Source organism: Polyodon spathula, chromosome 24, assembly GCF_017654505.1.
Source record: "Polyodon spathula isolate WHYD16114869_AA chromosome 24, ASM1765450v1, whole genome shotgun sequence".
NCBI lineage: Eukaryota > Metazoa > Chordata > Actinopteri > Acipenseriformes > Polyodontidae > Polyodon > Polyodon spathula.
The window spans coordinates 229,955-244,921 of record NC_054557.1 but is presented as its reverse complement, the minus strand read 5'-3'; the positions used below and the strand labels follow the sequence as shown (position 1 = coordinate 244,921).

The 14,967-nt window shown below is 39.2% G+C and overlaps 1 protein-coding gene across 2 annotated transcripts in view; it reads left to right on the top strand.

Moving 5' to 3' along the window:
• The window catches only part of LOC121298970 (enhancer of mRNA-decapping protein 3-like), an 87,686-nt gene that overhangs the window by 1,171 nt on the left and 71,548 nt on the right, over positions 1 to 14,967 (top strand). The window contains exons 2-3 of one of the 2 annotated variants that reach the window (XM_041226376.1): positions 333 to 497; positions 3,820 to 3,974. In XM_041226376.1, the coding sequence (XP_041082310.1) occupies positions 334 to 497; positions 3,820 to 3,974 (319 nt within the window). In that variant the 5' untranslated portion in view covers position 333. Of the gene's footprint in view, positions 1 to 332; positions 498 to 3,819; positions 4,092 to 14,967 lie in introns of both variants that reach the window. The other variant, XM_041226375.1, reaches the window with a different exon arrangement.

The following is a 14,967-nucleotide window of genomic DNA, read 5'->3' as shown; positions in this document are numbered from 1 at the left end:
GTAGCCTTAGTGTTTACATAGTAAACCAATTGTCATATGCAACATTTGTTCACTGTTTATATTAAATGTATATGCTGTGCACATCCAGTATGTACAGATTAGATTGTAGGCAGCACTCCATGTGAAGCGACAGAAGTTCATATGGCTTTTCTAATTGGTTACAAACCCTCTCAATATGTTAGTTTTAGATATGTTTTAATACTAAAGTTTAAACGTTTAGGAAAATAAATGTTGACCCCTCCTATAAAAACTGAAAGGTCTCAAATTGCTGTGTATTGGGAGTCTGACTTCCATTCCCGGTTTGTCTGTTTCTGGGGTTCACTTGCTGGTAGGATGGCTGCGGACTGGCTGGGAAGCCTGGTTTCTATCAACTGCGGGGAGACACTAGGAGTGTACCAGGGGAAGGTGTCGTCTGTGGATCAGGATAGCCAGACCATCTCTCTGAGACAGCCCTTTCACAACGGGATGAAGTGCCCTGTGCCAGAAGTCACGTTCAGGTGAGAGTACTGACCATGGATTTTCTCCAATAAACACACTCTCGTTATACTGCAAGGCGCACTGAAAAGAACAAATGGGGGAAATAGGGTTGTTCCAGCTCAAGTGAACCAAATTCTTGGGAAATGTGCCTTCCATTTCTGGTGTGATTGAGAAAGTGGTTCTGGGATAGGTTAACGGTGTGCATAATTTTAAAGATGGTTTCAAGGTTGTTACTGGCGTAAAAGGGTAACCCCTGTTGGTACACTTGAATGACCTAGAGCAGCGTTTGCGCTAGGAAAAACTACCGCCTGTCATAGTGACTGGTCACCAAAATGTTTCACCAGTCTCAACTCAAAACACCATCGTAAGTCTTGACACCTGTCCATTCTTAAAGCGATACAAATGCACGTAATTCTGGAGAATAAATAGGCCTATATGAAAAAGTTAATTAGCAGCAGCTTTATTTTTTGTTATTAAGCAGGACATGAAAGAACATAGTTGATAACAATTTTTCAGAAGTTGTTGAAATATTTTTTTATTTTACGTTCATATTTTGTTTGATATTTCAAATTCAAGTATTTGACAATAGTTCTTGGCGTATCTGAAAACTACCAGTATAATGTCTGCATGAATGAAAGCATTACTCAACCAGGCACCCCCCACTGCTCTTAATATTAAGAGATCAAGTGCTGCAGAAATAGAGAACCTGTCAGGTTTTGTAATTCATAAATCATAATTGGGGCTCGTGGTATACCCAATAAACACCGGAAATACACTGGAAATGGTTACTCAATTCACATTGACTTTACCCCTTTCCCATTTAAAATAAATAAGATAAATAAGATTAATTACCTTTCCCAGTGCAGCTGGGCAATGTCCCTACTTCCTGATTTATATCTATCATTGATTCATTCTGGAGGGCTGTCAAATGCAATTTTACCAAGAGCCATATCTTACTTTAAAATTTGATTTGCGGGCCACAAAATGTAGACCTTTTACATATACACATGCATTTTATTAGGTGATATAGAAAAAGCATGTTTATATTCACAGTTTAATACACACACATGTATTTTATATATGACTTGTTAATGTAAAACATGTGTTATCTATCTTACCTAGTTGCTGCCCTGTGCGTTCTCATTTACTGAAGAAATCTGGCACCTTTTTCATGAGACAAGCTTGTTAATATCGGGATTCATGTTTTGTGCTGAAACGATCTTTAGCACGGCGTGTAGATGCTTGTCATTCAGGTGAGATCTTTGAGCGGATTTATTAATCTTCAGCAGTGGAACTAGCTGTTCGCAGAAGTACTGTCAAACACTGATGCGTGCAGCCTGAATGCGGAGCTGTGGGAATGTGGCTGGAAGGAACGGGTAAAACTGCTAAGCCGAGACAGAAGCAAACTTAACCTTCGCACGCTGGAGGTGCGCCGTCTGTTGTTGTCGCTCCCACTGTAATTTCATGTTGCGCACACACTTCTCAAGCTGTTGAAATATATTGTTTGCTGTGGTAGTGAGGTGCATAGCTGCAACATCCAAAAACTCTTGGGATAATAGTGAAGTCTGCATGACCACCCCAGATAAAAAATAGATAACGCAATGGTATCTCAGTAATATCTGTGCTCTCGTCAACAGCAAGAGAAAAGGCTACGAAATCACTTGCTTTTTCAGTGAGCTCTCTTGAAGATTGGTAGCCAGGTCATCCACTCTTTCAGACATGGTATTTCTTGAAAGATTGACATTGGAGAACACATGCTTTTTCTCGGGACAGATTATAAGCTATTTACTACTTTAAGCATGCAGTCTTTTACAAAAGCACCCTCAGAAAAGTGTTTTGACAACTTTGCAATTAGCTCTGACACAAGGTAACTTGCCTTTACTGCCGCATCACTTTCACTTTTTGCCTTTGTAAACATGTCCTACTGTAAATCAAGGGTTCTTTTTAATTTGGCCAGCTTTTCTTGCCTTTGCTTTCCTTCAAACTCGCCATATTTTTTAATGTTTCGTTTCATAGTTGCGCCTTAAATTGAATTATTTAATCACCGCAGTACTTCCCTTAAATACCAAGCAAATGGGGTTTTCTTGCTGCTCTACAAATAAATATTCAAACTCCCACCTATCCTGAAACAATCTGCCTTCCTTATCGATCTTTCGGACATTTTGAGTGTTATATTATCGTTTGACGGCCAGTAGGCTACAGCGTCTAACAGAAAACACGCCTTAAGCACCAAGCACGAGATATGATTGGCTATCTCTTGCTGTCTTCCGTTTCTTTAGCTCTGAGCTTCCTGCTAATTTTTTGATGGCTGTTGGGATTTGGAGTTCTTGCGTGTAATAATATAATACTCAAACTGGGTAGGGCCAAATTACACTGTAATGAATGAACTTTGCGGGGGGCCGGATAAAGTACCTCCAAGGGCCGTATTCGGCCCGCGGGCCTTGAGTTTGACACCCCTGCTTTAAACCCACCCAAACTACTGAGTTGCAGGAAATTCATACGTTTTATATTGGAGACTCCGCTTGCAAGATTTAAAACAAGATTACGAGGCTTGTTCACGAGATTTAAAGCTGTATTAGAGTTAACACAGAATTTAAAACAGAATTGCAAATTGTGGCGAAATGTAAAAAAAAGCCTACATGCAAAAAACCCAGAAGAATGTGTCTGTGACCATAAGGATTTTGTTGTGGAAGACAGCAGAGGAAAGAAGGTGCAACTTAAGTGTACAAGTACATTCGAGTTACTGTACATGTTTTGACAGAAAAAAAACAACCGAGTATTTTGGAAAATAACAAAACGTGCGTTTCATACATATATAAAAAAGTGAAAGCTTGAAAAAAAAAAAAATAAGAATAGAAAAAATTAACAGAAACGAAAGCTCTAATCATAATTAATGTTTTGGTCTCAAAAAAAATCAATTAAACTTCTAAGCCATTTATTTCTGTCCGCAGCCGCTAACATCTTTCATATACAATTGTTTATGCTTTGGAAGCAGTCAGCAAGAAAGCCTGAAATGGATTTCTGTCAAAACAAGCAACTGTAAACACAGGCGATCACGTGAAAGGGGCACAACTCTGTTTATCTTCAGTCCTCTCCATTCCAAGTATACCCAGGTCCATGTTTTCCAGTTCTCAACAGTGGGAACTACAACATACAGCATGAACTTGTAACATTCTGAAGGTTGGCCCTCGCACAATGCAGCTGCATTACCTGCACAATTAAGAGTCTCGACAAATCCTGCACGCGTAAAGGACGCAAGTGCCCGTGTCCTAGAGAGCCTTGAATAGAAATTCCATTGTTTGCACTGTTTACAAATGGCATGTCCCCTGTTCCTTCCTCCAGTGCCATGGACATCAAGGAGCTGAAGATCCTGGAGATCCCTGGTGGTGGAGCCCCAGCTGGGCAGACAGACTCTGGCTCCACTGCCCACAATGGGAGGAGCACCAAAGGGCCTGACAGTACCCCCAGTAGTGCCCCCATGGCTGTGCCTCGCAAAGGTGAGCTGAGAGCACAAGAGGGGCTCCACTCTCCACAGCAGTGTTCAAAAAGCTACGGGGATCACCACCTAGAGGCACTTGGCCTGGCCAAAGGCTTTCGCCGGCGGCACAACTCCTGTAAGTACCACTGGCGTGGGAGGGGGATGGACAGCTCAGGGAGCGACTGAAATCCCTGTAGAGGTTTTTATGTCTAGGGATGTTGTGATCTGGATTTATTTAAGATCGACTTTGCACATTTTCAGCCAGTACTGTGTGTAGGGATGCTTTGCTGTTAACATAGACCTGCTCTTTCTACCAGGACTTGTATGGAGTGTGGGTGCAGTTTTGTTAAGAATTGCTGGTGTCCACCTCATTTATAAAAACTCTGCATCTACTAACAGAGATGTTGCACCTTTTTGAAGCGACAAAAGCTGGCACCCTATTCTTAGCTTCTAGAATGGTGTTGGTAGATATCTTGGGTTTAATTGCAAGTTTTAATTACACATTTATATCTTAAAGAAAGGGAAGCAAACTGACAACTCTGTTTACCCTTTTCACTTGGGATGAAAGCCACTTATGATTGTTTCAGATGTTTTTGTCATTGTCTGTTTTCGGTGAAAACTAAATGGAATTTTAAATTCGAAAAACCGAACTGCATTTGTGCAGTCAAGGGAACAAGATATACCATTATTACACAGGTTATTTAAAAAAAGAAATGTGACAGATAAGCTCAATACAACGTGATTGCAACACTCAAACTGTTGTAGCATACAAGTAGACACAATATAGAAAGAACAATGTACTAAGACATTCAACATTGTTTTAAATTATATTCTGGGACCCCCATCGTCGCCGCAGTCCATTTTGAGTGGCAAATCATGTCCGAGTGAGGTTTTCCAAATTGCAATTATTTATTAAATGTTGGCTTCAAAGTGACAGATGTTTGGCAGCTTTTAATATAGTTTTGGTTGAGGAAACGCTTCTAATTTAAAATGCCACCTCCAGTATGTCGGAAAAATTCTAAAACTAGAATTTAGGCCTGCCGTTGGCCCCCCAAATATATCTGCAAAGTTCTTGTTTAGTGTGCTGGTTTGTTATAGCCCGTTACTGTAATACATAGGATTTACACTTGAAGTCCATTAATGTGACGATCAAGTGCACAACAGTAATAGGACAAATAAACAGATTTTCAGTACATGCACAGCAAATGAAGCTACCTACAAAAAATAAAACATGTAACTGCCCTGCTCACAGAAGCATCTATTTTAAAGCGGCTTCCAGATATTTCTCCACAGCAGCCCTTTCACTTTCCTATTTTCACCATGGTTCAGAACCTCAACTAACATTTTATTTTATTTCAGTACTTTTGTATTCAGCTGCTTTAGTCAGTTTAGCATATTATTAAAATTTTTTTTGTTTGGCTTGCACAGAGTAATTTAACAGACAGGACAGAATCAGCTTTAAAGAAAACAATGTCTTGTATAAAACTTCCAGCTGGAGATTTTCACTTCTTAGGATACACGTTTAAGACGAGGTTTGGGTTTGGGTGAGGGCACACAGGCCAAGTGTTTGCATATGTCTAAATATAAAAAAGATATTGCTGCTCTAGAAAGAGTGCAAAGAAGAGCGACCAGAATTATTCCAGGCTTAAAAGGCATGTCACATGCTGACAGGCTAAAAGAATTGAATCTGTTCAGTCTTGAACAAAGAAGACTACGTGGCGACCTAATTCAAGCATTCAAAATTCTAAAAGGTATTGACAGTGTCGACCCAAGGGACTTTTTCAGCCTGAAAAAAGAAACAAGGACCAGGGGTCACAAATGGAGTTTAGAAAAAGGGGCATTCAGAACAGAAAATAGGAGACACTTTTTTACACAGAGAATTGTGAGGGTCTGGAATCAACTCCCCAGTAATGTTGTTGAAGCTGACACCCTGGGATCCTTCAAGAAGCTGCTTGATGAGATTTTGGGATCAATAAGCTACTAACAACCAAACGAGCAAGATGGGCCGAATGGCCTCCTCTCGTTTGTAAACTTTCTTATGTTCTTATGTCTCCTGGTACTAGCAACAGCACCTTTTCATCAGTAAACCTCAACACACAGACTAAGTATGATGTCACGGTTATCACAACTGAAGCCCATCAAAATCAATCAGGCAAGTCTGTCATAACTTTTGATTTATTATGTTACCGTATTAAAATTATGAAAGGATGTTAGTTTTAGTAAACATGTTTTCAAAAAGTTGTTTGTCGTGTCTGTTAAATTACACTTTGCAGGCCAAATTAAAAAAAATAAAATGATGATGCTAAACAGACTAAAGCAGCTAGGTGAAGCGTCTGCCTGTAACAGTGTGAGATGAGGTGCGGGCAATGCCCCCAGCATTCGGTTTTGGTTTGGTTTTATCTTTTGTCTGTATTATTCAGTTTGGAATTTTGTGCATGCCAGTTTTGGTTCTGGAAACTAATAACCGTTGCATCCCTGTTTTTGACTGCAACACAAATAGAAAGTAGATTACTGTAAAATAGTCCTCATATGATACATTGTAGTTCTCCTGCAGAAGCATTTTCAATCAATCAAGCAGTCTTTATTTTATATAGCTTCTTTCATAGTGGACCACCATCACAAAGTGCTTTACACGATGCAGTAACAAGAAGAAAATACATAAGTACTTTTAATATAGAGAAATGCATAATACATGATATAGTCGCAGAATACAGGAAGTGTATTGTGCTACTAAGGTAGTGCAGTACAACCTCGGTTACGAACAGCTTTGAGATGGTGGTTAAGTCTAAAATCTCTAACTCTGGAAATTAGTTTTCAGTGGTTTTAATAAATGTGTACACCTGCTTTCTGCACCCTCAATATGACAAATACAAGGATTCACACTGGTTATGTAGTGTGAAATGGGTGGTGTCTAAATATACTGTGTTTTAGGGCTGCAACGAAGGATATGTTTTGACCTTTGAAGGTTCAGAACACATTACCGTAGGAAGGTTAGAATCTTCGATAGTACTAATTTTTATAATTTACTGGTAACGTCACTATAGCTACTAGTTTATATTTGATTGAAAATCGTATTTTACAGGTAATCCATATAAATGGAATACAACATTCACATGTAATTTAAAAAAATACTTTATATAGAACAGTAATCCTGTTTTTATAGTAAAACATTTCCCGTTTATTTACACAGAGTTGATGCTGCTTGCGATAAATACAGTAAGTATGCATTTCAGCAGCACCAACTGCAGCTGACTTAGGCAAAACAAAGCTTTAACAGTCATCATTCCAAGCAGGGTTATCGGTCACATTTTACTACTAAAAATGTTAATAATACTAATGATAATATGAACTTACACTTGTCAAGTGGCCCCGGAGATTGGTTGTGCCTCCATGATACATCAACTGTCGCTTGCAAGGTTTTTTTTTTTTGGTCGTCCCGGGCATTTAACAAAACAATCCCAAACAGCAGAGGGGTTTTGAGACATTTCTTTCAGTACAGCTTACGGTATACAGAGCTTTGCTGTTCAGTACATATTTCACTGAAGCACTACAACCGCTATAGGTACCCCTCAGTGCTTTGGATACTATACCTGCTCCGGCAGCGGCGCCGTATAGAATTGCTCTGTATAACAATTTGGTAGTGGATTTTAATACGACAGCTTTTATTTAGGTAATATGCATTATACAAATCCAAAGATCCAATTTTTGCATGTGAGTGATATTTAATGTGTGATTTACAGTATTCTATACACTGTCAAATGCAGTGCATGAATGAGCATGACGAACCTCTGAAGGGTTAAACTACCATCTTCCTGGCTAGCAAACGAACCTTCGAACACAGCCCTACTTTCTGGGCATCCGGCTTAAAAGTACTTATTTAACCAATGTGTTTATGAAAACTATACATCAATGTGGCAAATGTTTTTATTACCATGAATTTATTGTGACTGTCTGTTTCTGAGTAGGCTACTAGAGCACTACCTTTTAAGAAAAGAAACAAACCAGAATTGAAAGATCACAGCACAGAGGCAGGCTACAGTGCCCAAGAAAAGGGTTTCAGAAAGTTAATCTAGTTTGCAAAAAGATGTTCACCTAACCTGATGTATTTTATTGATCTATGTTTAGTTTTGGAGAAGATTAGCATTTATTTTCAACAGACTAGGGTAATAAATGTTATGAAGATAAATTGGGGTACCGTGCATTGTGCAAAAAAAAGTTGCAAGTAATGTGTAAGTATTAATTAATCATTATTTTATAAAGGTTGCAACCCTCCTTTATGGGTTCAAAAATAAATTAGCAAGCGCTGTTTATGAAGGTCCCAACCGGGAGTAACATACGATCTGTGTTTGGAATGTGAAACTGTGTGACCGAGTAGCGTCGGCAGTGAGACCTGGAGACCAGAATGCTACAGTTTAATTGCTCACACGCATTTATTTACATATACAAAAAGAACAAAACAAACCCAGTACAGCACCATACCTTCCATCACAAATCTAAATCTGTGATCACCCTTTTTAGACACTGTGTTAAAACTGTGCTGAATTAATAATGTAATGGCTCCAGCCACATTTCCACATTTTTTCTGGAAGGAATTTAACCCCCTCCTTGCCACCCAGTATTCACACTTTCACACTGCCACATTCCTCCTCGTGCGCAGCACACATGGGCGCCATCGGCCGGCCACCACCACCCCCCCACCCTCTTCCCTTAGCCAACGCTACTGCTCCTCCAGACTACTTCCACTCCATTTCCTTTTTTTCCTTTTGAAATTATTTTCCTTCTCAAATCAACCTGCCCTGCTGTTTCAGGGCTGCTATCCGACTCTAACACCATATGTGACCGGGTAGCTCTAACACCCGTGATCACCCTTTTTATACACCTGTGGCTAATTAATATCCGCTGTGTAACACCTTTAATTAAGAAGTGGTCATGGTTTAACATTGCTAATTATAGGTTTATTAAATGCAAGTAGAATCTAAAAAATAAACTAAACGATAATTAAATATGCAATTAATTTAGCTTACTTCAGAAAGCTGTGCCTTGAACGCAGTACCTTAGGTCAGTTTTTTAGCATAGAAGAATTTAGTGCTTTGCATTATTGATTTTTTTTTTTTTTTTTTTTGATTGCTTGTTCTCTACGTGTTTGCGACTGGCACTATGGTCATCATGGTATTGACTTGTGCGTGATCAATCAAATAACAGTAACATTTGCAAAATATTATACTACCACCCTCCTAGATTGTCAAAAATGTCTGTCTTTTGCTGAGACATTGCTTTTTTTTTCCTTTGTTGGTGCAGCTGCTATCTTGAGTTTCAGCACAGATGCATGAGTGAAGTCACATGATGAATTAACTCAACTTGGCTGGGTGTAGTGCAAAAAGCAAAACACAGAAAATTAGTTACAAGGTAAAAAAGACAACGGTGCAAAATTCCGTTCCTAATGCCTAATTCCATGATTGTGTGATCGCAGAAAATCAGTAGCCCTACTAGAGCCAAAGTCAGAACATAAGAACATAAGAAAGTTTACCTTTGCCACCTTTGCCACTTTTTTCGTTTGCCACTCCTCCTATTTTTGTGTCGTCTGCAAATTTAACAATCTAAATCCATTAATGTAGATTAGGAATAGCAGAGGACCTAATACTGATCCATGTGGTACTCCACTGGTTACCCCACTCCATTATGAGGTTTCTGCTCTAACCAGTACTTTGTTTTCTACATGTTAACCACTCCCTAATCCATGTACATGTGTTTCCTTCAATTCCTGCTGTGTTCAGTTTGAGAATTAATCTTTTGTGCGGGATTTTGTCAAACTTTCTGGAAAACTAAATATACCATGTCATATGCTTTGAAATTATCCATTATCGATGTTGCATCCTCAAAAAAATCAGGCAGGCTAGTTGGACAAGATCTCCCTTTCCTTGTTGACTGTCTTCCAGGATACTGTTACCATATAGGTATTACCATTTTGGGTGATGTTATAGTTTGCATTTAATAGAAGTCAGGCTTATTGGTCTGTAGTTACCTGGTTCAGTTTTGTTTCCCTTTTTGTGGATCGGTATTACATTTGCAATTTTCCAGTCTGTCGGTACAACCCCTGTGTCAAGAGACTGTTGCATGATCTTGGTTAGCGGTTTGTAAATAACTTCTTTCATTTCTTTGAGTACTATTGGGAGGAACTCAACCGGCCCAGTGGATTTGTTTAGAGCTCCTAGTCCCTTTAACACTTCTGCCTCGGTTATGCTAAAGTTATTAAAAACTGGATAGGAACTGATTGACGTGGGGCATGTTGTCAGTATCTTCCTTTGTAAAAACTTGTGAAAAGTAATAATTTAATATTTGCTATTTTTTTTTTTCTTCATCTATGATTTTGCCATTTGTGTCTCTTAAACATTTAACCTCCTCTTTGAATGTTCTCTTGCCCTTAGCAATGTTAATTTCATTTCTATTTCTCTTGGCCTTTCTAACTTCTTTTTTGACATGCATTTGCAGTTCTATGTACTCTTTCTGTGTACTTTCGTTTTGGGTCCCTTTTAAATACTCTGTAAAGTGCCTTTTTTTGCTGAATATTTTTTTTTTATTGATCTATTAAACCATTTTGGCAATTTAGTTTTACATTTAGATTTGTCTACTTTAGGGATGTAATTGTTTTGCAGTCCCATTATACTTGCTACTGCAATATATGTCAGTTTACAAAATACTTACCTGAAGCAACATCAGTGTGAATGTGCATATATAATATATATATATATATATATATATATATATATATATATATATATATATATATATATATACACACACACACACACACACACACACACGTTCTACCCCACAACTTCCAAGTGAAAAAAATATTCTAGAAATTTGTAGAAAATTAATTAAAAAAATAAAAACTGAAATAGCTTGATTGAATAAGTGTCCACTTCCCTTGTAATAGCAATCCTAAATTAGCTCAGGTGTAACCAGTTGCCTTCAAAATCACACACAAAGTTAAGTAGCCTCCACCTGGGTTAAATTGTAGTTATTCACATGATTTTAGGATAAATTCAGCAGTTCCTGTAGGTTCCCTCTGCTGGGTTGTGCATTTCAAAGCAAAGACTCAACCATGAGCACCAAGGCGCTTTCAAAAGAACTCCGGGACAAAGTTGTTGAAAGCACAGATTAGAGGCCTTGAATATCCCTAGGAGCACGGTCAAGACAATTATTAAGAAGTGAAAGGCGTATGGCACCACCAAGACCCTGCCTAGATTAGGCCGTCCCTCCAAACTGGATGACCGAGCAAGAAGGAGACTGATCAGAGAGGCTACCAAGAGGCTAATGGCAACTTTGCAAGAGCTACAGGATTTTATGGACAAGGCTGTTTAAAGTGTGCATGTGACAACAATATCCTAAGCACTCCACAAATCTGGCCTATATGATAGGGTGGCAAGAAGGAAGCCATTACTCAAAAGCCCACCTTGAATCCTGTTTTGAAGTATGCAAAAAAAAAACCACTCGGGAGATTCTGTAGCCATGTGGCAAAAAGTTTTGTGGTCTGACGAAACTAAAATGGAACTTTTTGGCCTAAATGCAAAGCGTTAGGTTTGGCGCAAACCCAACACAGCACATCACCCAAAGAACACCATCCCTACCTTGAAGCATGGTGGTGGCAGCAGCATGTTATGGGGATGTTCCTCATTGGCAGGGACTGAGGCACTTGTCAGGATAGAAGGGAAAATTAATGGGCAAAGTACAGACAAGTCCTTGAGGAAAACCTGCTGCCCTCCTGCAAGAAAGCTGAAACTGGGACGGAAGTACACCTTTCATATTTTTTTTGTTTGGTGCAAAATGCCTTTTTTTGCCATTCCCCGCTAAAATTCCCCCCCCCCCCCCTATTGTCTGAAAAATAGGGCTGAAATCCTCCCTGCACACAACAGTGCAATTGAAGACATGATGCATTATTGTTCCTCTCTGTTTGAATACAATACAGGGATCAAATAATTTGGTCTGTAACAATCTCTCCAGTGTATAAAAAAAAAAAAAAAAAAAAAAAAAAAAAAAAACAATGCCGCTGCAAACTCTTCATGACTTGACCAGTTTGTAAAACTCATAATTAGTGCTGGGACAAACATGGGGTTTTGATGTCTGACTGTTCTTTCAAAACGTTAACGAACATTCAGCTGTTGAATTGTAATTAACTGAAAAACAAAACTAAAAAACAGTACCCTATCAGATTACCTGGTAAATATGTTATTTACAGTTTGCATTGGTTTCCTTTCATGATATCTTTTTGGTAGTAATTTATAAATTTTGTTTTGAATAAATAAACATGGTCACTTTTGTCCATTTGAATAGAGTTAATGCAGTGTTTGTTGGAATATTGTTCCCAGCACTAATAATAATGCAGTGGTAGGGAAAGAGCTCCAGCTCTTGTTTGGGTACTTGAACAAGTAAATAAAATCCAGTGTTCTCAGACAAAACAAAGTTCCAAATGGCGTGTTTGAGATGAACAACTTCTCGAGAATCCTTCCTGCATGTTGCTGTCTCGGGGTCTTTCCTGTCTGGGCACTGGGGTCCTGTGCATGCTTAACACCACAGCTGGAAGCAATCTGTCCAGTGTGTGTGTCCAGTTTGGGCAGGGGGATATAAACTGGGATTAAGGTACTATAAAGACCCAGCGCATGGCCTGGATTAGGAAGTGCGATAGTTAGGTCTGACCTCCTTGCATTCCCATAGCGTGCTAATGCATGGGCCAAAGTTCCTTTTTTTACAAAACTTGTTTGACAGAAATCCATGAACAGCAAATACCCCTGAAAGGGAGGTTATGCAAGCCTGGCTTACGTGCCGAGTCAGCCCTCCACACATTCTCTCATGCATGCTACAGGAGGCTTTCTGAGCAGCCTAGAGCTTGGAGGAAACCAGCCTTACCTCATGGGAAGTTAGATTGTCCCAGTGTGATAATTACAAGTAAATAAATCCTGGAAGCTGTGTTTACATTCTTTTATGCTCTTAAGCTGCGTGCCAAGTTGACTAGGAGCTCAACCCCATTCTGTTGAACAGTTTGATGGCACGGGAGTGCTGTGCATTTCACACGCAATGTGATAGCACTGTTGCAGAGACCATTCAAGGGGGGGTGGGGGTGCGTGCGGAAGGTGGAGTCCTGCAGTTGCCAAAAGGCAAGAACAATGTCACTGATGCTTGAACTGGTTATTTTAACCCTGTGTAGGTTTCATGGTAGAAAGTGAAGATCCCACTTAATCCTCAGTGTTATTTATCCTGCTGGACTGAACTGGACAAAAGGAGAAGATTGAAGCTAATTTTATCGTTGTAATTGTTGTTGTAATAAATACTTTTATTGTGATCTAAAATATACCAACAGGATTTCTCATTGCAGTGCCCATTATGCAATGCATAACTGCTGCAGTTCTTGTTTTTGGAAGAAATAGTGATGCCCAATGAATGAGTGAATAGCAATTGTATGTGTTCTGGCTAAAGTAAACGAGAAATACACTAGCACTTCCTCCTTGAGTCAACGGGTGCTGTGAAAGTGCAATCATTTTTTTTCTCTCTTCCGCTAGCATGAAGACTATGCTGGTAACAAGTGTGCAATGTGAGTTACCTTCCCCATTCACTTTACAGAATAGCAGGACACGAAATAACCGGCAGCACAAGCGGCAATTGCCTCGGTGCCTAAGCCACTTGACGCAATGCCTCTCAAATTTAAAAAAAACTTAACAGCAAAAGTTGCCTATATGCCCTCCCGTCATTGCCGCCGGTGTCCATCAACACCAGCACATCTGATCTACAATCCATTCACAAACTTGCTCACCATCAGCTGGCCCATTCTGTTACAATTCAATTGAATTCTGTTTAATCTCGTTCTGCAAGAAAGTGACTCATTATCATAATGTTCTATTTATGCCATTCTTTTTACTGTGTACCTCCCAGCATTAAGCATTGTGAAAGACATACTGTATCATTGGCTAAATACTGGTAAACGGAGGTAGGGACACTGTTAGACTGAGCTCAATATGACCACGCCTCAAGGAATTTTCAATTTCACGTGTTCACTGGCAGTGTCACTGACTTTTTCTGTCTGAGCTCCATAGTAACTCAAATGTTTAATTGAGCTGTCTAAAGCAGGGAATTGTGGTGGAATTCTCTAATGTTCAGGTAAGCAGTAAGTGCACAATTTGTCCCTGACAATAATTAATGTGAACTTGCAAGTACTGCAGAAACTGGTTGTGCCTTCATGTGTTGCACAGTTTGCACTCCACTGTGTTTGGATCATTTAGGTATTTCACAAAAAATATCAAACAGGAGATGGTTTTCGGGCCACTTCTTTAGCAGCCTCAATTTAATTTTGTTTTTGATGCTTCGCTCTCCGATGTTTCAAACACAGGAATATCCTTCAAATAATATAGACCTATACTTAAATTATTTTTTTTAATTTACAGCATAGTTTAAAAAAAAAAAAAAAAAAAACACACGTAACCTATACAGTCTTATACATAATCATATATTCTATTATCGTATATGGTATAAGGAGATCTGGTTTTATGCTTCAAAGTGCAATACACATTCTGACTCCTTCCATGTCTTCAGTGTACATACATTGCAAATTTATATAGACATTTCAATGACCGTTGCTGTTCTGTAATTCTGTGTTATTCCCCACAATACATTAGCGCTGAAACTACTCACATCCTTACACCAAAACACACACACACAAAAGAGAAAGTAGCTATGTATGTCATGATTTAAGTAGCGGCTCCCTGCATATTGCGAGTGGGAGAAGTACAGGCATGGAAAAGTGCAGAGCAGTTTAGAAGCGGTTTGAAAGCAGGTTGAGGGCTGCAGAAGAAACTAAACTTCAAAAAAACCCATCAACATGGTCTTCAAGCCAGTAATCTGTGACACCTTCTTGATGTGGGAAATCCAAGAAAACCCAGCGGAGCTAAACCAAGTGTGCCTAAAGTGCCGCGCGATCCAGGATTTGCATAAACTAGTAAGTATGCTAGAAATGGAGGTGG